At 35.2% G+C, this 27,091-nt stretch overlaps 1 protein-coding gene across 1 annotated transcript in view; it reads left to right on the forward strand.

Annotated features, from left to right (window-relative positions):
- LOC150086886 (uncharacterized) overlaps window positions 1–27,091 on the forward strand; it is a 161,086-nt gene that overhangs the window by 32,654 nt on the left and 101,341 nt on the right. The window contains exons 3-4 of the mRNA XM_090372309.1: window positions 6,356–6,434; window positions 14,317–14,431. Of these exons, the coding sequence (XP_090228435.1) occupies window positions 6,356–6,434; window positions 14,317–14,431 (194 nt within the window). The remainder of the gene's footprint in view (window positions 1–6,355; window positions 6,435–14,316; window positions 14,432–27,091) is intronic.

The following is a 27,091-nucleotide window of genomic DNA, read 5'->3' on the forward strand; positions in this document are numbered from 1 at the left end:
GATAAATAATTGTATACAGTTCATTTAAATAATTAATAATGATCAATAAATACATCAACACTTTACAAAAAAAAAAAAATTGCTTTTATGAATGTTTATTGTACCATTACATTACTGTATTAAACATAACAGGATAACTATAGTGGTCTCAGACAGTTTTTAAATTCTGTACAGTGGGACCAACTGATGATGTTACTAACAGCAAATTCTAAGTGGGAAGCATTCAAGGAATTCATAGTGAACTAAAGTTTAGTATGAACTAAACATTTCATACCTATTAAGAAATATTGTTCAAGGTTTAGGCCTAAATGGTTGTCAAATGAACTAATGAGATTCGTGGCAGAGAAGAAAAATGCATGGGATGCATATAAATTATCAGGCGACACAGAAGCCTATGATATATATATATAAGCTAGTCTGTAATCAAGTCACAAAGGAGGTTAGGCAGGCGAGGCAGATTACGAGAAATCTTTGGCAAAGGATGCTAAGAAAAACAGCAAGGATTTCTTTACTTATATAAACTCTAAAAGGAAGGGGATGAACCTGATTGGTCCACTTAATATCGATGGTTCAACTGTTGATGATCCTGCTCAGATAGCAAACAAACTGAATGAGTATTTTGCATCTATATTCACACATGAGGAGTTATTAAGGTTTGAAAATGCCACAAGGTTATCAAATTGTAACAGGGTGCTTAATGATTTTGTAATAACTGAGAAAGTGGAGGAGAAATTGTTGAAGTTAAACATAAGAAAGGCACCTGGGGTGGATGGGATCTATCCAGTTATATTAAAGGAGGAGGAAGTAAACAAACCCTTAGCCATAATTATGAGAGCATCCTTGGACTCAGGGGAGGTCCCCACGGACTGGAGATGTGCAAATGCATCCCCAGTTCACAAAGGGGGATTGAAGGGTGACACGAGTAATTACAGACCAGTTAGTTTAACTTCTATTCCTGGTAAAATTATGGAGTCACTGGTTAAAGATGCATTGGAGGATCATCTAGACAAGACTGCCACAAAGGAACTGGATGCAGAAAATAATTTTGATATCATACACTTGGTTTTCAGGAAAGCTTTTGACACTGTTGCGCATGGAAGACTACTGTACAAATTAGAGCAGAATGGTATTAAGGGTACGTTGCTACAATGGATAAAAGGATGGTTGAGTGGGAGAAGACAGAGGGTGGTAATTAATGGGTGCTGCTCTTCGTGGACTAATGTTATTCGTGGAGTCCCACAGGATTCGGTGTTAGGTCCTCTGTTGTTTTATATATTTATCAATGATATTGATGAAGGTATATCAGGCTTAGTATCAAAGTTTGCAGATGATACAAAGGTTGGCAGGGTTGTTAATGACAGTAATGGCAGTGTGTTACTGCAACAGGATCTAGAAAATTTGGGCAGATGGGCTGATAAGTGGCAACTAAAGTTTAACATTGACAAATGCAAAGTACTGCATATGGGTAGAAGTAACCCCAGAGAAACGTACTACACTTAAGAAGGTAGAAAATGAAAAAGACCTGGGAGTAATTGTGCAGTCAGATATGAAGTTTCCTGAGCAATGCAGACAGGCTGCCAGGGCAGGTCATGGGGTGTTGTCAATGATATATAGGAATTTTGTTAGCAGGGAAAAGGAGGTGATTGTCCCTCTGTATAAGGCAATGGTCAGGCCACGCCTTGAGTACTGCATGCAGGTCTGGAGGCCTCGTTTTAGGAAGGATGTAGACTTGCTTGATTGGAGGCAACAAGATTGGAAGTTGATAGGTTAAATAAATTTAAGGAGGAACTGGACAAATATTTAGAGGGGATTGTTTTATAATTTTTTTTTTTTTTTTTTTTTTTATTGGCTGATGCTACATAAGCTCATACTCTTGCTTTCTTGCATCATACGCCACTACTACTACTGTAACCAAATAACAATAAAATTTGATTGTTATTTTGTTGATGATATTATATATGATAATAAGATAAGGTTAGATATATGATAATATATCTTACCTTATCTTATTAAATTTAAAAAAAGCTTATATGATAATAATCTAATTGTTATTTGATAATAATAACAAAAAAGCAATCAAAATTTGCTTTAACATAAATATGAGGGAAGAAAGCCAACAAAATATATTTACGTATAGTATTCCTAATTTTATTAATACTGTATCTTATAACAATTTAAAATTACAAAAAAGAGTTTAGGAGTAACAAAATTCTAATTTTACTTTTTGTTTGTACCATAAATAACCACATTATCTTGTTACCTTTGTACATAGTTCTCTGGGTGGAAACAATCTAAATTTGAATCCCATCAATGATGTAGGGAGATTTTATGGGTTTGTTTTTTTTTTTTTTTTTGTTTTTTTCACTCCATGGCTAAGTTGTCAATCTCAGGTAAGGAGAGTATGCTCCCCAACAAAAGCTCAGGTTTCTCATCTATTAAAACAGACAGACAAACCATAGAACACACTCAATTTATGAACACATGGGTGGATGAGAGCTTTTTTTAGTGTTATCATTTTATACCAATATTCATTGACATACATTCTTGAGACATAGTGGATTCTAAAATAGATTTTGTTAATTTTCACTTTAGAAAAGGCTTTGCTCTTTTAAAGGTTCCTATATGGGCAGTGTTAAATAAATTTGTCAAGCGATCATTGTATATAGAAATGAATTTGTTAGATTATTTTTGCAAATAAAATTCAAATTTGCTTGGACTTATGTCTTGTATGAAACATTGCAAAGGTTTCAGTTCATCAGAGCTATGCTGTGAATATTATTTTCATTTTGATTTTTATCATTAATTGATTTTAAATGCAAATCTTTGCATTGTTTTATTCCACTTGTTTAATTTATTTGTACTGTAAATACTGTTAAACATTTCACTTTGAGATGTTAACAACTGGAATCTTTTGATGAGAGATGCTATGGTTTGTATCTAGTGCTATGAAAAAAAAAATTACTTTTTAAAAATTTTTTTTGAGGAATCATCAACAGGCTCATCAGATGTTTTGCAATAAAAATTTACTTTTTTTGCTTCTTTTTTGAATATTACTTATATCAGAAAAATTGGATCCATCTCTAAAATATATCTCATTTGCTTAACAGATTTGATAACATTTTCAATATTCTGATTTGTTTGGTACCCTTTAAAGTGATTTGTTAACATTTTCAAGATGTTCAATAGCTGTGTAAGCATCAAATTTAAGGTGTCCTGTGTTGTTTTGCCTACTGCATTAAATTATTAAGTTGTAGATTATTATTTTGAATAAAGTTTCAATTGAGTTCCATTTATTTTATCTTAGTAATATCTAACTAATCTATCCCCCCTTCTAGTTAACTTTTTTTTTGCCTAAAACTTTCCTCATAGTTGTCCAGTTTTGTTTTGTTTTTTTTTTTTTTTTTTGAAATGATTAACACAAATGTGAAAATAATAAAACCGTAAGCTGCAAATTTGTGAAATTTATAACTGTCCAGTATTTTCTAAGGGTACCTGGTACCCTTAGGAGTAACACCTTTGTTGCATTTAAAAAAAAAAAAAAAAAAAAAACTGACAAAAACCTGACAAATAGTTTTCTGAGTGTACTCAGAGGTGCATTGGAAGGGACTCATATAAACCTCTTGTTAAAAATTTTGTTTGATAGCAATTCACACTATTTTAACTGGGGATGACTCTTAGCTGAAATTCTTAAGTGATCTCCTTGTTGATAAATTGACAATGTGTACTCTTTTATGCTCTCTACTGATCCTGTTATCTCATTACACTACAATTTTTTCTTTTAATTAAATATAATTTTGAAAATGGCAGTAATGAGTGTTTTCGTGTGGTTCTCTAATTTATCAACATAAGTGCAAAAATTCATATAGTGAAACTTTGTTATACATTGGAAATGAAATATCTACTAGGTCCACATGAAGGGCTGTTCTGGAAGTTTATCATAAATCAGCTGTTCAAAATTTGGGATCCGTAGAAATAGTACAAAAATTATTGAAATTTGCAGAAGTGCATACAACAAATATAAACTTTGCTATAAAGATGAAATTAATAAATAAATTTCTGTAACTCTCAGTGATTATTCAATTAAATAAATTGGTGATATCCTATCATTTATATTGTATCCTCTCAGTGAGTTCATTCTTTATCAGTTGTTCAAAACTATAGACCACTTTTTTCCCACTCACTGACATCACTTTATATTTTATGCTGTCTTTCAGCTTACTCATTGTACCAAATAATGAAAAAAAAAAAAAAAAAAATTTGGTCATCTTATTCTTTACCTTATTGGTAGGGTGAAGATGTCATAGTCATAAAATTATTTAGCATGTTGCAACCAGTTTGATACCGTAATCTGCAAATATGTGCAACTGATAACTGTCCAGTATTTTCTGAGGAGGTCACCTGGTAACCCTAGGATTAACATCTCTGTTGCATTTAAAAAAAAAAAAAAAAAAAAAACCGACAAATAAATAGAGTAATAAATGAGTAAATAGTAAGATTGTTTTAGAATATAGAAGTCTGTTCTGGGTGGTTTTAATTGATTTATAACCCATGGGGCAGTTTTTCACAAAGTGATTTTCCTAAAGATCTGTTTGTCATCAATGACTTTGTGAGTCTATGTCAATTAGCAACAGAAAGTTTCCCAGTCCTGCAGTTCTTCATAAACTATAAGCAGATTCAGTGCTGTATTGATATTGTAAACAGTACCTCTACAGCTTTCATCCATTTGTATTTAATCAGGGACAAAAAAAAGTCAAAGACCATGCTGCAATTTCCACTACATAACTGGGATAAATTTAATTGCGTGAGGCCTGGTGTAGCTGAAATATTTACTGTTACACCTGTCAACTTCAACTTTGGGATTAGTCAATAGCAGGACCTCTTTGTCAGCTGAGTCCCATGCACTAACATGGTTTGCATAATGGTTAATCCTGGCCTATAATATGTCTTAGCTCACAATGAAAATTTACTGCAAAAATTTATTTTTGCTGTTGATGTATTAGTTACAGCAGTGGTTTTCAACTGGGGTGCCACAACAACATTCCTGGGGTGCCGTGTAATTTGGGTTTAAGTTACTTAAAGTTATTATTATTATTATTTTAAATTTGTATATTTATTTCATTATAAAAAAGTGTACTATCCACTGTACCATATCTTTTTAATTTTGTGGTGATCTATAATTGATCTTTATTTAGTACCTCTATATAAAGAATAAAATTATTATATAGGTATATATTAAAAGGGCGAAAACCACTGTGTTAGGTATTTCTTTTGACCTAGGAGTGCCGTGAAAAAATTACTAGGACACTAAGAGCACCGTGAACCAAGAAAGTTTGGGAACCTCTGAGTTACAGTGTCCGAAAATTGCTAGACACAACAGACTTAAAACTGAGCAGTAGGTTCAGCTGCTGCATGTGGCTGTTAACTCTTCACTATTGCAATTTGATAATTATAATTTACTGCTGCTGTTTTCACAATAAAATTAACAAATTTTAGATAATAATGTAATGGATCACTAAATTTTCAGAAATATTTATTGTAAACTGCAAACAGAAATGAGAATACTCCTTGTTATTATATTTTTAAATTTTGTAAACTGTTGAACTCTGGATTGCATCCCCCCATTTCCCCTGACTAGATGCCTTGGTGTGGTGCACAGCCTGCACACCCGCATGTGACGGCCATGGTAACCATGCTATTACAAGAAGTGTGAAACTTAAACACTGATGTGCTCATAATGTCCATCCCAAAATAGTTATTTTACAGCATGCAGAAATGACCAATAACAGAGAAGCAGCTGGGAAATTTGCCATTGATGAATCAAATGTGCATTGTTGGTTGCTTGTGAAAAATAAACTATAGTAGTGTCCACATGCAAGGCTTTTAGAAGGCCTAAACATGGGAAGCATCCAGAAATTGATGAACATGTGCTTTCTTTTATTTAAGAAAAAACTGGTGCAGAAGATTTATGTGAGAAAGCAGCCTTATACTTTGACAAAGCTGCTTTCTCACTAAAAAACATTAGCACAGATGTTTCAGCAGATTTCTCCTATAAAGGAGAAGTTTGCACAATAAGTAGTGCAATAACAGCAAATGACTAACAAATAACTGGTGCAATAACAAGCCCTCTGTGGTGGTGTGTTATTGCATTACATAAGAGGCACAAGTGGGAAAGTGCTTTTTTTTTTTTTTTTCAAGACCATATATATTGGTAGGTGCAATTTATATCTGAGAAGATATAATATATCAGATATTATTTCGTACATCATTATTTTTTATTTCTCTGATCCATTTAACTTGCATACATGTTGCTTAAATGCATGGTAAAAAATAAGTTCTAAACAATTTGTCATTTCAGGCATAAGAAGTTACAGCAATACTAAGTGGAAAGGAAGTGAAATAACTCTACAGGTTGCTAAAGAAAGTTTTCTTCAGAGGTTGGATTAAAGCTACACCATACTTTATTAATCAATTAATTGAATTGCTATAAATTTGGTTTATTCTGATTTGTCACATACCTCAATTAATTATGGCACCATGGGATTAGTAATTTTTGTCACTGGTGCTTTAAGGCAGTTCCTACAAATGATTCAACATTGTTGAATTATGGCTTAATGGTAGCAAGATTAGATTATTTTAATTTTATATTATCTTAAAGTAATCTAACCTGTAATGACATGAAGTTTTCAGAAAAAACATGTAACAAATTTGTCTTGATAGTGCTTGATGATGGCCTGAACACAGAAGGTGTTTGGTACACTCTTGTTTCAAGTTGTTGTGAAAAATCCTTTCAGAATTTTATCCTTATTTACCATTTTCTTGTGTTAGGAACCAAATATTAGTTCTCAAGAACTTCATATTTAAAATATATTGGATCCCAGTATAGAGTTACCCTCTAACATTATACAGAATAACTGAAAAATTACACAACCCTTAGAGTTGATTATTCTGTTTCTAGCTTAGCATTAAATATTTATCATCATAAATCCCTGTATTTACTTAATATTAAGGTGTTGTATTTAGTATTTTCAGGGCTCTCAGTAGGAATTTTTTTTTTTTTGACTTGTTTATTTTGAAACTTTAGTTATATTCACTACCACAAAAAAAACTCACTTGTATTTATTATCATAATTTAATAGAGTTTATATTTTATTCCCCGCCCCATACAATACATTAAGTTTTTATGTCTCAATGTCAAAAAGTGTGTGATTCTTTTTAAAAAAAAAAAATATTGGCCAGGCTTAAATAAATCATTTAATGCAATTCCAAAGAGGTTACTCTGTTTCTTTGACAGAGGTCTAGAGTCTAACAACATTAGCTTAAAGACAACATTAGCCAAAACAGCTTGTGCCCAGCGAGGCATGGATGCTACAAGATTTCTAAATGTGTCTTGTAGTATCTGGTACCAACACATCCTTTAACTCCTGTAAGGTCCATGGTTGAGACTCTGCAGATCGGAGTTGCTTTTCCAACACAAACCACAGATGCTCAATGGGATTGATGTCTGGGGAATTTGCAGGCCAGGGTAATACCTCAAAGTCTTCCTCATGTTCTGCAAACCAGTGTCGTTTAATCCAGGCGGTGTGGCATGGGTGCATTATCCTGCTGAAAGATGGCACCGCTAGAGGGGAAGACCGTTACCATGAAAGGGTGTACCTGGTCAGCAATGATGTTTAGGTAGGTGGTAGATGTCAGAATGCCTGGCACATGGATGACTGGACCCAGGGTATCCCAGCAGAACACCGCCGCCACTGGCTTGTTTTCGTCCCACAGTGCATCCAGGCAGTATCACTTCCCCGTGTGTGTCCCCATGGTGCAACAGGAAACGTGGTTCATCGGACCAGATGACCTTCTTCCAGTCACTCAAGGTCCAGTTTTGATGCTCGCGTGCCCATTGTAGGTGCTGTCGCCAGTAAACCGTGGTTAACATGGGCACTCAGAGCTGCCCTATTTTCAGCAGGGTTTGATGTACTGTGTGTTGTTACACATGACTCCTGTCACCAGCATTCCAATTACCAGCTAGTTGCACCACAGTCACCCTTCTGTTGCCGTGTACCATCCGGGAGAGCCTTCACTCACTTCGAGCATCGATGAGCTGTGGTCATCCAACACCTCACCAGCGGTTCATGGGTTTTCCCATGAACCGCTGGCGAGGTGTTGAATATTAACTACTGCTGACCATGAGCATCCCACCAGCCATACCATTTCTGATATGCTCTAACCCAGTCGTCTGGCCATTACATTTTGGCCTTTGTCAAACTCGCTTAAGTCTGCTGCCTTTCCTATCTGAAGAAGAAGAATAACACTGATTAACAGAGCTCAGTATCAGATGTTTTTTATACTGTGTCCCAACCCGCGCACACACACACGCTGTAATTCACCTGCAGTTGCTTCGATTTGCATAACGACTTGCTGGTCATAATGTTTTGGCTTGTCGGTGTATGTATGAAACACAAATTTGTAAGTGCTTTCTTAAAAATTGTCAGTGCAGGACTTTTTCTCATTGTAGAATGCCAAAAACGTATTGTTTATTAACGTTGCTGTTGTTGCAGGGGAATTGCAAGTTGTTGACAACTTTCACTGTTTTCAAAGGATACATTATTTTCGGTGCCATCAAGAGCATTTTTGATCAGCACCAGATCCAGGCATATTCAAACTGCTTAATGGACTGCTCTCCCCCACCCAAGAAAGAGAGAGATCTACTCAATAATAATCAAAATAATCGAGAATAACATATCTTCTTGACCACAATAAAAAATCTATACTTACTTTGCAGCAGACTTTTCAGAAGTATAAGAATGCATTATTCTTACACTTCTTACCACTGTGGCAGTGGATAAAAAGGTGTCTTTCAAAGCTAAAGCTTATGAGGTGTATCTTTGCTCTGTTATGACACATAATTGGCTAGAAGGGTCTTGGCCGTAATATCCATAGAAAGTGACATATCAAAAAGTTTGGACATAACAGAAATGGAAAAAAGGGTGCGGACAAGAGGGTCTGTTTGGAAGCTGTGAGTAGAAAATTTTCATATTTTTTAATTAATAAAATTATTCATTTTGTACATTATTTTTGGAGGACCAATAGTAAAATATTTGGCAGGGGCTGCCTAATTTATGGATCCAACACTACTTCCAGTTTTACAATTCTTGAAAAGAATGGTAGCTGTCTAAAGTTTCACTGACTTCCATGAATTTTTTATCTGTTTCCACACCTGTTAAATTAGTAATAGCGATGGCCACATGGTGCAAGGAAGCCTATGGCTTCTGCTGAACCAGCCAAAAAAAAATTTAAATAATAATAAAAAAATAAAATAACCAAAAATAAATAAAATAAAATAATGATAATAAGAAGAAAATAATAATTAATAAGAAAAAATGAAATGGACAACCTATGCTTTTCCCTCCTCCCGTAAGTAATTATCCAGCTGACCTTTGAATTTCCCGAAAATGTCAGCCTCTACCACCCATGTAGGTAAATTATTCCAGTAATTTATAATTTGCTGGCTAAAATAAAACTTCCTGCAATCCAGTCTAAACATCTCCCCACATGTAACCTGAAATTATGGCCCCTTGTTCTAGAGTCATTTATAACCATGAAAATTCCATCCTCATTCATTTTGTTTATGCCTCTCAGATCCTTAAACACCTCAATCAAGTCTCCTCTAAGGTGCCTAGTTTCCAAGCTCTGCAACCCACATATTTGAAGATTTTCCTCATGTGGATGCCCTTTTGCCAATCTCACCAGTTGAGTTACCATCTTTGGACCCTTTGAACAAGCACAATGTATTTCTTTAGGTGTGGTCTGATAATAGCCTTATATAATGGGATTATAATGTCCTTATCTCTACTAGCAATTGTTCGATAAATCATTGATAGGACACCATGGGCTTTCCTTGCAACCAGTCTACAATGCTTGGAGAGCTTCATGTCTGACCATATTGTAATACCCAAGTCCCTTTCCTCTGCTACTGGCTTTAGTTCAACTCTGCCAAGTGTATAAGTTATTTTGGGGTTACTGTTCCCCAGGTGCAATACCTTACACTTTGCTGGATTAAAGCATAGCTGCCATTTTTCTGACCATCCCTGAAGTCTATCTAGGTCACTCCGAAGAAGCTCTGCTTGGCAGTGATCATTAACTACACTACCAATCTTTACATCATCTGCAAATTTAGACACCATGCCCTCTATCTCTTCATTGATGTCATTTATGAAAATCAAAAACAACAGTGGTCCTAATACTGATCCTTGGGGAATCCCACTTCTTACATCAACCAAATCTGAGGAATAACCATTTATCACAACCCTCTACCTCCTGCCCTGAAGCCATCCAGCTATCCATTAAGGATTTTCCCTGTGATTCCAACTTGTTCCAGCTTATAAAGTAACTGCTCATGTAGGACCGAGTCAAATGTTTTGCTGAAATCTAAATAAACAACGTTGGAATTATTCCCTATGTCCAGCTCTTGAGTGATCCTGTCAAAATAGCTAACAAGATTTGTTAAACATGATTTTCCCTTTACAAAACCATGCTGAGTATCCTTCAGAATAATTTTTCTATCTAAGTGATCCTGAATTCCATTCTTGATCATTGTCTCCATGATTTTCCCTACTCTTTTATTGACGACACTTCTGACATTACTATATAAACAATTAAGACATAGTGTTCTCATATAGTTAACTACCCTGACACATCCCGTAAAGTTATTTGAGCTCGCTTCGCTAGTATTAGCTGCCTGCTCATTTGAAACGTTTCTGCCCTTAGAACATCTTGCTAATATGTTTTGTTGCAGTAACAAACAAGAACTCTTGAGGTATGTGCAAGTGTTACTTTGACCAATATTATCAGATAAACGTGTGTCTATATTACCCTTGTCCCCCCGAAACTAGCAGTTTCCCTGAACCTTTAAGGTATCCTCAATAATACTGGCAAAAACTCTTGTACCACCTTTGTTTAAATGTATTTCGTCTCTACAAAACAGATTCCTTCTACCTACAAAGGCAGGCCAAGCTGATAGAAATTTCCCCCCAAAAGCCTCAGATTCCAACTTTCACTGTTTTCAAAGGATACATTATTTTCGGTGAATTATTTATTAATTCAAAAATAATATACATTATTTTTGAATTAATCCACAAGGCTTTCAGCATATAATCCCTCCTATCGTGCCTGGGCAGAATTGCAGACACATAAACATTGTGACCTAATTCCTCAGCATTTCTTCAGCATGGTCTTGTATTTCTCTAACAAATCGTCAGATCGTGTATGCTTAATGTCATTAGTCCCCAAGTGAATAATAATAATAATAATCTCTTTATGTCCCTTAAAATCTGACAGTCTCTTGGTGACATCATTAATAGTTGCTCTCGGCAGACATACCCTAGTTCTTGTCCACCTATCCGTATTACAAAAAATATTTCCTGTTTCCCTGACAATGGGCTCTCCTAATAAAACTAAGTCCTTTTGAACCAGAGTAGTTTGCATTTGGTTATTCTGTTCTGTGGCCCAAATCGGGAGTGCATCACTTGATAGGTTACTAGAATCTTGAGTCCCCGAGAAGCTCCTAGTTACATTATTCTCGAGGGCAAGCACCCGTTTTTTTCAGGACCCAAATTGTTTTAGCAATGCACCAAATTATAACTTAAGATTGGTGCAGTCCTTACAACGGTGACAAAGAAAAGAATCTCCAAATGAGCTACGATTATCCACTAGGTCGACCTTGGAATACATGCCGCAGGTTCTGCAAAGGATAAAATCATGGCTCAACCAGAAGTCGGTCATTGGCTATTTCTGTATGAGGCGTGGTACCCTCTGGCCAAGTGTTCAAGGCGGATCTTGTAATAACCATTATAAAATTTACTAATTATTAATAAAAGAAACTTTAAAAAAATTATATTTATAATATTAATAATATTTAAAAAATCAAAATATTACAGGAAAAAAACTTATCAAAATAAACTTTATAATATACTAAAAAACCTTTGAAATCCTGCAAATGGTTGGTTGCTTCATTCATCTTGGTGTCAAATTGCAATTAGGTGCTTCCATCCATTTTGTCCATTTCTCTCCCATTAAAGGGTTTTAATTGAGATATCCAATGATTACAGGTGGAAAGTTTCCCTGGAGTTACAACTAATTCAGTGTTTAATTCAGCAACCATCCTTTTCCACCTATCCATTCATTATGTGCACTAAAAGTGCCAGCTTTTTCATAAGGCTGTACTTTCTCTTGCCATGGTTAGAGATAAAAACATCACTCTGTTTATATAGGGCGCCTCCGTAGCCAGGTGGGAAGGAGCAGCAATGCGTAGCACACGCTTCTTGATTAGACCGGGGTTCGAGCCCGTCACCACCAAATATGGAGGATGCGGAAAGGTTAAGAAATGACCACCGCATATCCTGGAGCAATATGGCCTTAGTTGCTAATGCTCCTAAAAACCAAACAACAACAACTCTGTTTATAGTATACCTTTGGAACATAAGATTTGAGAGAATTTTAGGGCGTATTTTCCGGGAAATAAAAAAAAAATGCATCTTATGGTCTGGAATTTATAGTAAGTTTTATAATTTCAATGTGTAATAAAAAAAATGTAAACTGCAGAAATTATCAACCCAATGCAGGATGGAAGCCTCCTTAATGATTTATGTTGGATGAAATGGACCATAATCTGTCATGCTGGTCCAACCCGGGTTGGCAGATCGACTGTATTTAGCAGTCAAGGGCTCAAACCCTGGTCTACTCAAAGAGTGTGTGCTACTGCACTCCCACTCCTGACCACTTGGCTATGGAAGCACTGTGTGATATGTATACAATAATAAAATTCAGACAGAACATTCAACTTGTAATATGTATACAGTAATAACATTCAGACAAACTAAAAGATGCATTCTTGTATTTACAAATTGTAAAATGCAAGTGTATGAAGGTAATGTGCAATATAATATTAAAGTAGGTAGTTCTTCAAATTAACTTCCTTTTAGAGACAGTATTGCTCAGAAAAGTTATTAAAATTAAGTTTAATCATTTTTCATTATTAAATTTTATTAAGTTTATTAAAATTTGAATTAAGCTTTCTTCTCAAACTTTAACAGTTAATAATTTACTAAGCTTTAAAGGCTTCCTATCACAGGCCATGTTTAATCCTCTTAAATTCATGTGGCATGAATGAGTCTCTCATATCTTTGTTTCTTGGCTCATTTCTGAAATTAAAAGTGAAAAAATATACAATGTTTTATGTGATATATATTTTGTAATTATAGGCCCATGGAGTAAGTTTACTAGATGTGATTGCCGTGTAAAAGTAAATTATTGTGCAACATCTAAGTTTCTGTTAACATGAGCAGAAACTCGTGTTAGCAGAAACTTAGATGTTAATGAACAAAAATGTATAAATATTGTCTCTTGTACTGTGAAACAACAACAAAAAAAAAACTAGAATAGTTTTCTTTTTCAGATGTTCATACACTGAGATGAATTTAATCAGTTCTTTCAAGTCTCAATCTTCATACATTATAAAGTAACATGGAGGGGAGAAAGACAATTTAACTTCTAGTAATAATGCTTAGTTCAATATTAAAAACCATAATTGAACACAGACCTGTGTTGTGTGTGTGCATGCATGTGTGTACCACCTTGCTCAGCAATTTTATGATTTTATTTAATACTGTCTAGATTATATATCAGTTTGTCTGAATTATTAATTTAAGTGTTCCACATGCCCATCTTGCATAGTGTAGCAAACATAGAGCATGATGTAGCCATATTCAATTTTTTTTTTATTTTATCACGAGGACACATTTATGTTGAATGAAAGTGAAATTAGGTAAAAATTTTGAATAGAAACAGCCTCCTGCCTCAAAGACAAACACTGAGGGGAACTCAGCAAAGGAGTCTTGTTCCACCAGGACAACTTGCCATGCTTACCAGTCATTGTCATGGCTGTTATTGCATGAATGCGGCTATGAAATTTTGGCCCATCCCCCATAATTCCGAATCTGGCACCATTGGCCTTTCTCCTATTTCCTAATTCAGAAAAATATCTGGCTGCCATCCATTTTCCCACTGATAGTGGCATCATTCGGAAAGTGATGTCACTGCAGTGGATGCATTCCTGGAGGCCCAGGAGAAAACTTTCTTTGCAGATGGAATCAATGCATTATAGTGGTGAAAAAAGTGTATTGTCTCCAAAGGGGACTATGTTGAAAAGTAACATTACCAGACTCCTCAAATAAACCCTTCATATTCAAGCCATGAACTTTTCAAATGCCCCTCATATAGTAATTGAATATTATAAGTTAACTCTCTGTGCATTTTTTTTTTTTTAAGACTACAGAAGGAGAGGGAAGAAATTAAAAGAAAATTAGAAGAATCTGGTAGTCAAAAGGACACTAAATTTTCATTATCACTGAAACAGAACTTTCCAAAAGAAAAAACTCAATGTGTATCCTTTTGTGGTTCTTCTCTGCCTATTATCATTATTTATGTGTTACTAAGGTACAGTGTGTTTATTTAAGAAACTGCATGAGAAGCTGTGATTAGGGCTTACAATACTGGTCAAAATCTTAATGCTGGTATTTCGGTATTTTTAATTTATGAAATTGGGATATTGGTATTAATACTGGCATTCCAAAAACAAACATTTTTCCCAGTAAATTTTGATGGCAATTAGGTGCAATAAAGTAAGGAAAAAACAAGTACTGTAATTACTTGAATTCATGTTTTAAATAAACTTTTATTGCAATAATAATTATTCTGAAAGAAATTATTAAAAATACAGTTATTCTAAAAACAAAAAAATATTGATACTGCAAAGTTTAGCTATGTTTAAGCATCCATACTACCTGTCCAAATAAAGTGAGCTCGTAAGAAACATAAGCGTATAGTGTTGTCATTTAAACTGGATCTAATTTTGGTACATATTTGATTAGTGGCAGAAAACGTTCTTTTCGCATTCTATTCTGGATGGTGCTGTTGTACTGAGATAGTTGTAGACGATTTCAGTCCGTATTTTCTAGGCTTTGAACTTTTTTAGCATAAATAGCTAAAAGTATTTCATTAATTGCCGACTCAAGTTTGTCTTTTAAAATCTTATTTGAGTCAGGCAATTTCTTATTTTGGAAAGAATTTCTGGAACACTGATGTTCTGTTCCATGTTGGTCTTCCAAGGTTCAATTATGTTCATTTTCTGAAGGAGAAAGATGTTTTATTGAGCGAAGTATAGTTTTCACTATAATATCTTTACTGACTCTGGGAGGGAGCAGAGAGTGGGGATAAGGAATAAAGAAGAGAGCAAAGCATGCAGTTGAGGAATTCTTCACATATATAAATGCAAAGAAGAGATGGACAAATCAGATTTGACCCATATGTGATTGTGTGGAATAGTATTAGATACCTCCCCCCCTCCCCAACTGATGTTGCAGATGAACTCAGCAGTTACTTTGCATTGATATTTACAGAAAAAAGCCTTTGTCAGTGAGAACATAAGGGAGTGAAGTGGAAAAATATGTAATTAATGATATTGAAATTTCACATGATTATTAAATGAAACTATTCCCAACCTCGTGTTGTTTGGCATTACAAGAATGCAAAATGGGATGACCTGCGAGACTTCTTTTCTTCTTTTCCTTGGTCGGATTACTGTTTTAAAACTTCTGATGTCAACGTTTGCTCAGATCATGTCAGTGAAATTATTCTTGCAGTTATAGAATCCTTTATCCCACACTCCACTTTAAAATCTCGTCCTTTATCTAAACCTTGGTTTTCCAATAAATGTGCTAAGGCGGTTCGAGAGAAGAATGTTGCATATCGTAATTGGCTTGTTTCTGATTCTTCAGTTTCATTTTCTGCCTACACCAAAGCTCGCAACAATTGTAAAGCAGTTATTAATCAGTCCAAACTAGAGTTTGAACAGGATAAGAGTAGAAAACTTGCTTCTTGCCCTAATGGTAGCAGAGCATTCTGGTCTCTTGCCAAAGCTATTGGCTGCAACTTTTGCCCATCTCTGCTCCCACCTCTGTCCAAACCAGATGGTTCTGTTGTCACTTCAGCCAAGGATAAAGCTGACCTGTTAGCATCCCAAAAAAAGACATCAAGCTTCTTGAAAGGGTACAAAGACAGGTAACTAACCTGATAAGATTAGTAAAAGGGTGACCATATGAGAAAAGACTGATTATTTGGATTGCACAGCTTGGAAACTAGGCTCCTTAGAGGAGACTTGATTGAGATGAATTTGCTGGTCAGAGCCTGAAGGCTAAAGTGAATGAAGACGAAATTTTCACAGTTAAAAATGATTCTAGAACTAGGGGCCATGAATTCAAGTTATGGGGGAGAAGTTTAGACTGGATTGCAGGAAGTTTTATTTTAGCCAGCAAGTTAGAAATTGCTGGAATAAGTTACCTATGTGGGTGGTCGGGGAAATTCAAAGGTCAGCCGGGTGTGGCAGGCGGGAAATGCATAGGTTGTCTATTTGCTTTTCTTTTATTATTTATTAATTATTTATTTTATTCTCTCTCTCTCTCTCTCTCTCTCTCTCTCTCTCTCTCTCTCTCTCTCTCTCTCTGGTGCAGCATAAGCCTTCTAATACTAAATAATTTGCTATCATATTGTGTCCCACTTTGCAAATACTGAAGAACCTGTGATAAATTTGTATGCCTCTGTGAAATACGGAGTTTCAGTGCTGTATCTAATTCTCTAACTATATCAGAATTTTGATTACTAAGAGTTTCATATAAATTTTATGGCAGCATCTGCAGTTAAAAGATTTGCTTCTTTGCAGCATAGCGCATAGACCAATAACTGTATAGGCATTAATATAGATATAGCTGCAGATAATAAATTAAATTCATCATCACAGAAATAAATACTTGAATATAGATCAATTAAAGCTCTCTCACATAATATCTCAACTCAGAAAAGCTTTCAAGCATGGACGGTAAACTGTTCCAGTGAGCCTTGGAATCTCATGGAATTGTCATGCAAATAAATTGCATGACAATTTATTTGCCAAATTCTGCTGCAGTATACTTTTGTAATTATTTATCATTTTGGTTGGTGGTTATAAAATCACCTTTATGTGATTAAATCATAAACAATTATTTTTTAAATTAGTACCAAAAATCCAGTATTTAAATATTGGAAAAAAATGACCGGGATAGCGGTATTCAGAATCTCTGCATTGTAAGCCCTAGCTGTGATTGATAAAGAATATATCCATGTATTATTGTCTTTATAAACTATATATTTATCAGTATACAGTATATTCATATTTTTATTTGAATAATATTTGTTTTGAAATTCAGGGAAACATAAGAATGTGTATTTATTTTTATCATTTTAGTGTGTAAATAAAAAAATTCATAATTTTATAAATATATACATATATACGCGGAACACAACCCTACTTATGTAAGGGTTGTGTTCCTTGTAACGCTACTTAAATCGGAATTTCCCCCATACTTGTGCAGCACTTGCAACTGTGCTCACTGAATTGATTGAATCAAAAAAAGAAATGTTCGGTGAACATGTAAATAGAATTATTTATTGTATTTATTCAATTTTTTATCTCATGCGCAGGAAAAATGACAAAAGCATGCAATTTAAAAAATTTCAAAATTATAAAATTACAAAAAAAAATTGAGGAGACAGGCATAACGTCAGTACATTTTACCTCTCGAGAATCGATGTCTTCAGCTGATAAGTATGCCGCTGCAGAGTAGAAGGGATCGGCCACTCAACCTTAGGAAAGAATGTATTAATGGATGACTGGATGGTGGCTTTTTTCTTTTCATCGTAGATTTCTTTGTAGCAAGCAAGCATATCATTCACCCCTCTGTGAACTTTTAAGAATCGTTCGCTGTCAGCATCCATCTTCACATAGCTTGCCATTGCTGATGATTTCACGAAATGTCTCAGCTCCTCATTTAGTTCATCTTGAGCTTTATCAGAATTTTCTTCTTTCACTATCACTGCCTGCAAGTCAGTAAGTTCTTTGTTAGATAATTCCTTCTCTTTTTCCTCTTTTAACTCCTCCACGTCTTTGGCATCAACCTCCAACTGAAGTAGCTCTGTAACCTTTACAATCTTATCCAACACCCTTGTCAAGGCCAACATCCTCAGCCATCCGAGTGACAGCTTCAGCCACTACTGAAACTGGCTCAAATTCAAAAAAGTAAGACATGCATCAGGCAACAGTTTCTTCCAAACACCATTCATGTATGATTGCAACACTTCTTTCCAGGCTGCAGCAATGTTACTTATGGCCTCAGGGATACTGTAGGACTTCCAATAGTCCCTCACAGTCACTGAATTAGATTCCTGCACTCCCTCGACAATCCCTTTGAAGGTCATATGCAAATAGTATGCCTTGAAGGTTGCAATAATGCCCTGATCTATTGACTGCAACAGTGAGGTGGCGTTGGGTGGCAAATAAATGACCTTCATGTTCAGAATGTTGTTAGGGGTAACTTCAAGATTGGCTGGATGTCCTGGAGCATTGTGGACGTTTTTAGACAAGTTGTTGCTGTGCAAAATTGGGCCACCTCTGGCCCAATTTAAAGTGTACCATTCACTAAAAAGGATCTGGATCACCCACGCCTTCTTATTACAGTTGCCAGAAAACAAGAAGGCGAGTCTTCACAATGCTCTTCATAACACGTGTATTCTCTGAATGGTACACCAACATTGGCTTTAACTTAAAAGTGCCTGATGCATTAGCACCCAGAAGTAATGTAAGCTGATCTTTTCCAGCCTTATAACCAGGGGCAGACTTCTCTTCACAAGCTATGTACATTCTACCAGGCATCTTCTTCCAGTACAGCCCCACTTCATCAACATTAAAGACCAAGTTTGGGGTGTAGCAGCCTTCATCCGTTAACTTTTGGAATATGGGAGAATATTCCTCAGCACCTGCAGTGTTGGTGCTAGCTGCCTCACCAGTAATTTTTACATTGTGAATTCTGGTCTGGTTTTTGAACTGGGAAAACCAGCTAGTCAAAAATGATTAATTTCATTGAACAAAGCCTTGTCCATAACTACTGCCTGTGTTACAGGAATGTTACTTTGGTTCATGTTGTCTATCCACGGCACTAATAACCAGAGGTGTACTGCTAAAAAAAATAGTTCCGGAACGCTCATTCTCCAGAAAACTATATGATAATGCCACATCAAATGTACAGTAGCTGAATCAGACTTCAGACTCACGGTTCATAGCACAACCAGTTCTAGCATTCAGCTCATGGCGAATCAAAATGCAGTGTTCGCACACGTCACAGTATATCTCATTCGTTGGATCTCTTTATCTAACACATTGTACTTTAGTAAGAAACATTCAAGTTTTATTGCAAAATTTATATTTTTGTTTTTAAATAAATTTTTAAAGAAATCTATTAATTTTAAATATTACTATTAATATATATTTTCAGTAGCAATGGGTAAAATAGATATTTCTCCCTCCCATTTGATTATGCCATTGTTTCATAATATTAGGTGTATAAATTTAAGGATTTTCTATTATGACTTTTCGAAAAAGTACCAGAATGTCGTTCCGGTGCAATTCCGGCCCGAATATACCCCAGTAACTTCTTCATTGTCTCACTCCTTGAATAAGTTGTTCTAGAAACGCTTACATTAACAGTTCCTGTATGGGACTGCTTGATCTTCTCAGCATTATTCATAATTATTCATAATAATCGTAACAGTAGCTAAATTTAAGATCTTGCACAACTCTGAACTCCACTCACCAGATACCATATGACAAATAAAATTAATTTTCACTTCGATCATTAGAGATTTGCGGCTTTTTTTAACATGTGCAGGCACAGATTCACCACTATGCTTAGAAGATGTGGTTGCACAATTTATTTAAAATAACAAGGTACTACTGTCCCGTCACATACAGAGGAAATGCTGTACCTGAAGCCTGTCTAGAGGCTATAAGGTGGCAGCCCCACCACTAGACTTACCCTGCCAAAGGCTGGTAACCGAACCGAGGGACATTCTAAATACTCTAAGTAAGCTCAAGGGGAAAAAACTGGACGGATCTCAAGGGTAACGACCTAGGCAATGGATATAGGACTAAGATTAAGGAACTTAAAGTAGCAACTTGGAATGTTAGGGGAATAAATCGCAAATTAGATGAATTAACCATGGAAATAGAAAATAGAAATATTGACATAGCAGTCATTACCGAAACAAAAAAGAACAAAGGATCCATAATGATATATTCTGGCGTACCAAGTGAAATGTGGGCATCATCGGGAGTTGCTGTTATAATAAAGAAAGAATGGAAAAACAAAATATTAGACTACTCTTGGATATCACCCAGAATATTGAAATTAAGACTAAAAATTCTTCTTATACAATAACAATCATTGGCATCTATGCACCAGTAGAAGGCACCATTGATGAAACCACAGAATTTTATGATGAATTACAACAGATCATAGACCAAACTAACAAAAACGAGTATCTCATACTAGCAGGAGATTTTAATGCAAGGGTTGGTGCTCAATCAGTAGACAAATGTATAGGATCAGAAGGCGAACCCGTGGTCAACAATAATGGAAGATGCCTGATAGACTTCTGCATTTTTAATAAACTTAAAATTACAAATACTTTTTTCAGACACAAGAATATCCATAAATTCACATGGGAAGCAAGAAGCACAAAGTCTATAATAGATTATATTATCATTAATGAAAATTTAAATGACAAAATTAGAGACACTAGAGTATTCAGAGGCAGTGAAATTGACAGTGATCACTACCTAGTAGAAAGCACTTTCAAAATAAAAAGAAGAAAATACCAACAAAAACTACCAAGAAATTAAAAATACATTTGTTGGAAGACAAAAGCACTAAATTCCTGTATGAAAGTCGATTGAAAGATAAACTCAAATCAGATGAAAGTGATAATGTTGAGGAAATCTGGTCAAACATGAAAAAATCAATTCTGGGAGCTGCTAAACGTATAAAAAATAAAAACTGGCTAAGAACTTGGAATGAAGAATTGAAACAAACAATCATCGCGAAAAAAAAGACCTATAAACTGTTCCTACAAACTAAAGACCTTACATCTACACATAAAATATAAAAGGCTTAGACCAGAAGTCAGAAAACTAACCAGAAGAATCCGACGAGATGACTGGGATAAATTTGTTAAATCTTTAGAATGTGATATCACAGACCTACAGAGAAGAGGTTTTAAAATTTTTAAGAAATTACAACTAGACACAAATGATCAAATAAAAACCAATTCCATCTCCCAAGCAGAATGGAAGCAACACTATTCCAAATTATGGTATAACCCAGGCACTAGGGAATTGGAAGATGAATCTGTGATAACCAGAGATGAAGAAAATATAACAATGGAAGAACTAGAGTTAATATTACAAAAATCAAAAAACCGAAAAAGCCCAGGCATAGACAATTTGAATGTAGAACTATTTAAATATGGGGCACCTTACTAAAAAATGCACTACTAAAATTATTTAACATCATATGGCATAAGCAACAGATACCCAAAGATTGGGAAACAGGAATAGTAAATAATTTACACAAAAAAGGCTCCAGAAATAACCCTAACAACTACAGAGGGATAACACTGCTGTCAACTGCTGCAAAGCTATACTCTAATATACTAAAGAATAAACTTAACAATTACAGTGAACAATTCTTAGAAGAAGAACAATGTGGGTTCAGAAAAGGGAGAAGCACAATAGATGCCATTTTCTCAATACAACAAATTTTGGAGAAAAGAAGAGAATTCAATCTACCAACATTTCTGCTCTTTATTGATTATGAAAAAGCATATGACAATGTAAACCGGGAAAAACTTTGGCAGATTCTACGTGAAGAAAATATCCCAACCCAACTCCGGAAAGCGATCCAACGCCTATATAAAAACTCAAAATTCTGTATAAAATATTCTAATGGCCAACTATCAGACCCAATTAACACCAATAAAGGAGTGAAACAAGGATGTGGACTATCACCACATTTATTTAATATCTACATCAATAAAATTCTTAAAGAATGGAAACAAAAATTAACAACGGAATACAGTTGAACAACAGGAATAAAATCCAAACTATATTATTTGCTGATGATCAAGTTATAATTGCAAAATCTGAAGATGAACTACAGATAGCAGCAAATGAACTTAATAAAATAGGTAAAAAGTACAAGATGAAAATCTCCACCTCAAAAACAAAATCAGTGGGATTATGTGTAAAAAACATACAAAGAGTCAAAATTGTTATTGATGATAAAATAAGAGAACAAATATCTGACTTCACCTATTTGGGAAATTTAATATCAAATGAAGGGAAAGACATCCACACTAAACTACAAAAATATAATAAAATGAATGGAATGATTAAACGCCACTTCGGAAAACAAATGATAACTGAAACAAAATTACGACTGCACAACATAACTTCAAAACCAGCCCTTTTCTACGGCTGTGAGACTTGGGCCGTAAATAAGAAATATGCACATAAACTAGAAGCAGCACAAATGAGATTTTTAAGACCATTATTAGTCTTTACAAGACTAGACCACCAAAGAAATTTAGATATCCGCGAAAAATTAAAAGTAAATAACATAGTAAATGACATAAAACGGTATCAGGAAAAATGGATCAGCCACATAGAAAGAATGAACCCAGACCGGATCCAAAAATTAGCCTTTAACTACAAACCTACAGGCAAGAGAGATGATGGTCAACCAAGACAACAATGGTGAGATCAAGACCACCTCCAAGAGCTACAACGGAACAGGTCTTAAAAGACCTAAGCCGGACCAAGTTCATGATGATGATGATACTAATGAACACAGGAAATTATTAAAATTTTGGCACAGCTCACAACACGTGCACACTGGAGGATGAGGAGAAAGCAACTGATGTCAACTCTAGTGCAATCTAGGTACCCACTTCTTCTGCTGCATTTGCACTTGCGCTTTCAAATTTTCTTTATACAGTGGTACATCGGTATATGTCTGCTTTGGAATAAGTCCAACTTGATATACGTCCTGTTTGGATGCGAAAAATTTTGTTTGGTATACGACCTTTGTTAGGAATACGACTTGCGTGCGTCAAAATGAGTCACGACACCGCGCACTACTGTTGTTTACATCTCTGAAGACAAAGCCATGACTCAGATGCCAGATCTTACCCCCCTCTCCAAAAACTGAATAAAAGCTGACCAAGGATGGACGCTAGCAAAGTACGCGCGTCCGTCCTCACTCGGCTTTCCGAATAAAACTGACTGAGGACGTATGCGCGCTTACATCCTTGATCGACTGAATTCGGTTTTTGGAGAGGGGGTAAGATCTGGCATCTCTGCCACGACTGCCCACGAGCGTCAGTACGACAGTTTCTACCATTTAGTGAACAGCCCGCGCTTTAAGGACGTATACCGAGGTACAACTGTATATATATGTATATATATATATATATATATATATATATATTTTTTTTTTTTTCCTAATTATTGTGTGAAACTTTAATGCATTACTGTGAAATGGCATAAATTGAAACTTAAAGCGGGGCCTATCTGTATTTACTAAATGTAAGATTTTTACATATAAATGATATAAATGGTTCATGAATGAATAACGATTGAATTATAATATATATGTTGATCAGTTTTAGAACATTAACGCTCACTTGTATGTCAATGCACAAAAATGAGACTGGGATTGAATACGTGTAAGTATAAGTAAATAAACAACCGCGCATGTGTCGCAATCTCGCTCCCGCTGCGCCGGCCGGGCAGGAACCACCGACATCTGTTTATTGGTAAATATGTCATTTTGGCCTACTTGATTGGCTTCCGTAACTATTTTCATGACCTTGCGCCATCTTACAGGTCCTATTTGTGTCACTGTTCCCACGATTCACTGTTAATTGCGTTGTCATTCAGGATGGAGGTAATCCAAGTTAACCGAATTAAATATTACCCGTACAATGATGTCTTATATTTTTCTGTTGACCCCTGAACCCGGATCGACCCCCTAACAATGTTATATCGACCCCTGGGGGGTCAATATCGACCACTTTGGTGACCACTGATATAGAATCCTCCCCACCTTTTCTTACTACTGAATACATCATGAATTGTCAAACTAATAGAAAAAAGTTATCTGCAAAATGAACAAAACCTCCAAAACGCTTCCTCCTTTGTTTTGCAAATGTACATGGTCTCAGTTCTAATCTTAACAATGCCCATTTCCACTTACAGTCTGCCAAACTCCGTGTACTTTTTCTGGAAAAATCCCAGTTATCAGTTTATTCAACCAATGCTCATCTCAGTGGTACTTGTGCACATGTCTGTTCTGATATTCCCTGTCAGAGATTTAGTAGTTTGGAATCTCCTCTGGCTAAAAATCTGTCTACCACGTTCTGTCAAATTCATCTGTTGTCTCTATCATTCTCCCAACTCCACTAATCACTTCGAATTCTTTGACTTCCTCTCTTTGAGACTTTACTTTCTCCAGTCCAACTTTCCTAACAGTGAGGTGAATTTCCTTGGTGATTTTAATGTTCATAACTCCGGCTGGCTTCCGTTTTCTACTCATGCGGACCCATCTTGTTGAGATGCTGAGGCTTTTGCAAATTGCTTGTCACGAAGAGGCACATTGTTTGTCACGAACTTGGCTTGGGGTTCGCTGTACTTATGCTTAATATTTTCATAAATACTTCTTGCTTTTGCGTGAATGGCCATTCGACTCAGGGGCACTTGCTTCTGAATCTGATTTCCATCTTTGATATAGCACCTGAATGCTGTTTTGCGATCACTGTTGATCTTAAATTTGTTGATCCTTTAACATGTTCTTTTATATGCTCACTGTCCCTTAACTGTTCAAGCAGTGAACCTAATTCGGTGCAATAGATGACAAACTTTGTCCTGCTTCATACTTCTTAATTAATCATCTTCATTTCTAAATCAATTTTGTTTCGTTTCTTAGCTCTGTCAGCACTTTCACTTTCCGTTGATCCCTTTCCCTTCACCATTGTAATAAGTAAATAGGAATGATGAGAAGATTCTGGAAATTTATTTATGTGTTTATATGATTGAAGATTTCAGTGAAGGGGAACTCATTTCACCATAATACCGTAACATAAAAAGCTACACAATTCCAGTTATCGGTACCATCGCAATGCAATAAGATCGAGTTTACTACCCATTTATAATAGATTACGTTAACAGGAAAGTTCAATAAACCGGAAGGTGCAAATTGTTTTTATTGTTTTATGGTAGTGACCTCCAGAAATGTATTTTAGAAAAATATCACAAAAGCATTCAAAATTGTTTCTTATAACGGAACATATGATAACGATAAAAGTGTAGTGCAATTTCCATTATAAAAATGACATTTTAGAGAGATAAATAGCTTAGTTATGTGCCGAAAATTTCAACTTCCGAGGTCTTGAAACGAATTATCAAAAAAAAAACAATGTGTTATTGGGTTTCATCTTATGATATTTTCACGACTCCATTTATTCCTACAGGATGCAAAATACGTTTCTACGATTTTTTTTTTAAGTTTGCACCGGCCAGCAAAAACTTGCGTAAAGTCGAATTTCCGTAAGTCGAGTATTACGTAATCTGGGGAGTGGCTGTATTTCCTTCGAGGATTATGTCTTTTGAGGTTATGATGGACATTATGGCAAGATCCAATTTTCCTTCCATTTCGAGGATACACTAGATATGCATACATCTAGAATGCACTTCGATATTCTGCCTGCTGTTTGATTTTCTGGAGTTAAAAACCCCCAAAAATGTCACCATTCTATTCATATCTCAAAACAATTACCATTTGTGTATGTTCTGACACATCTGTTATGTCATCAGCCATGACTGCTACGAATGAAGCTTCTTTAATTTCTCTTGATTTCATTCCAGCATATTTGCAGCCAATACTCAAGAATATCATTCTAAATAGTTTTTGAAATGCCTTTAAATGCTGCATTACTTTCTAAATGGTTCTTTAAATTGAAATCTAATTTAGAGGCAAAATTTATTAATCCTCTTAAAAGCGATAGTGAAATCACATTATCAATATGTTTCTTTGAATTCTCATGTTTCCAATTTTTTCTTTCATTTTGTTTGTTTGTAAAGCCATTTTTTGTCCACGTTGTCACCTCCAAACAGTAAACATGAAAAACAAAACAGTGCATCTCTGACTTCACAACCACAAAGCTAACTTTTCCTTTGGTACCATTCAGTATTAAAACTGCGAATATATTTCTTATTATTACTTATTCCCAGCTGAGATATTTGAATCTCTGATGTGGGGTGGCCTTCTTTTTTAATCGCATTTTTATCTTGGAGAGATAATTGTAAAAAATAAGTTGCTGAAGTTTATTCACTGTTATGCAACTTACTTCATGGGGAAGCATGGAGTCCACGATCTAATAAAATTTCACAAAACTGTCTGCCGTAGAAATGATGTGTTACTTAAGCATCTCCTCATAACATAATTTCAACTTAGCAAGTTCAAGCTCAATTCACAATTAAGCTGTAGTCACATAATTAAACTATGTATTGACTTAACACTGGTATAATTTATTTAATGGGAATTCAGACAAATCCTGCCACAATGTTGGTGTCTTTTTGTTATTCGCAGGATTCATCTGCCAATAACAAAAAGACACCAACATTGTGGCGACACACTCTTCACAGTCAATGATCAAATCAGCACTGCTCACTCCACAGTTCCTTTGACTCGTTTTGTCACCTCTAAAAAATGTGTATTGACAACCCACCGACCAGGCATTGACCCAACCACTGAGAGCAAAATGTGGAACTGTCTAGAGCACAGTTCTGCCTACAGTTAAAACTTCAAAGTTGAAAGCGATTTCGTGTTTAATACTTTATTAATATAAGCTTTAAACAGAGCCCGGGCCATCCAGGTTGGGCCTGGATGGCCCAGACTCTGTTTAAAGCTTATATTAAATAAAGCAATTATTTTTTTATTATTATTATTATTTTATTTTTTGATTATTGGAAATAGAGGATGAGTATACTATATGCAGAACCTGTTAATAAAAATATTCATTGTGTTGCATTGTTCTTCACAAAATTTCATATAACTCTGTT

This window comes from Mastigoproctus giganteus, chromosome 4 (assembly GCF_048544385.1).
Source record: "Mastigoproctus giganteus isolate SK-2022 chromosome 4, ASM4854438v1, whole genome shotgun sequence".
Taxonomy (NCBI): domain Eukaryota; kingdom Metazoa; phylum Arthropoda; class Arachnida; order Uropygi; family Thelyphonidae; genus Mastigoproctus; species Mastigoproctus giganteus.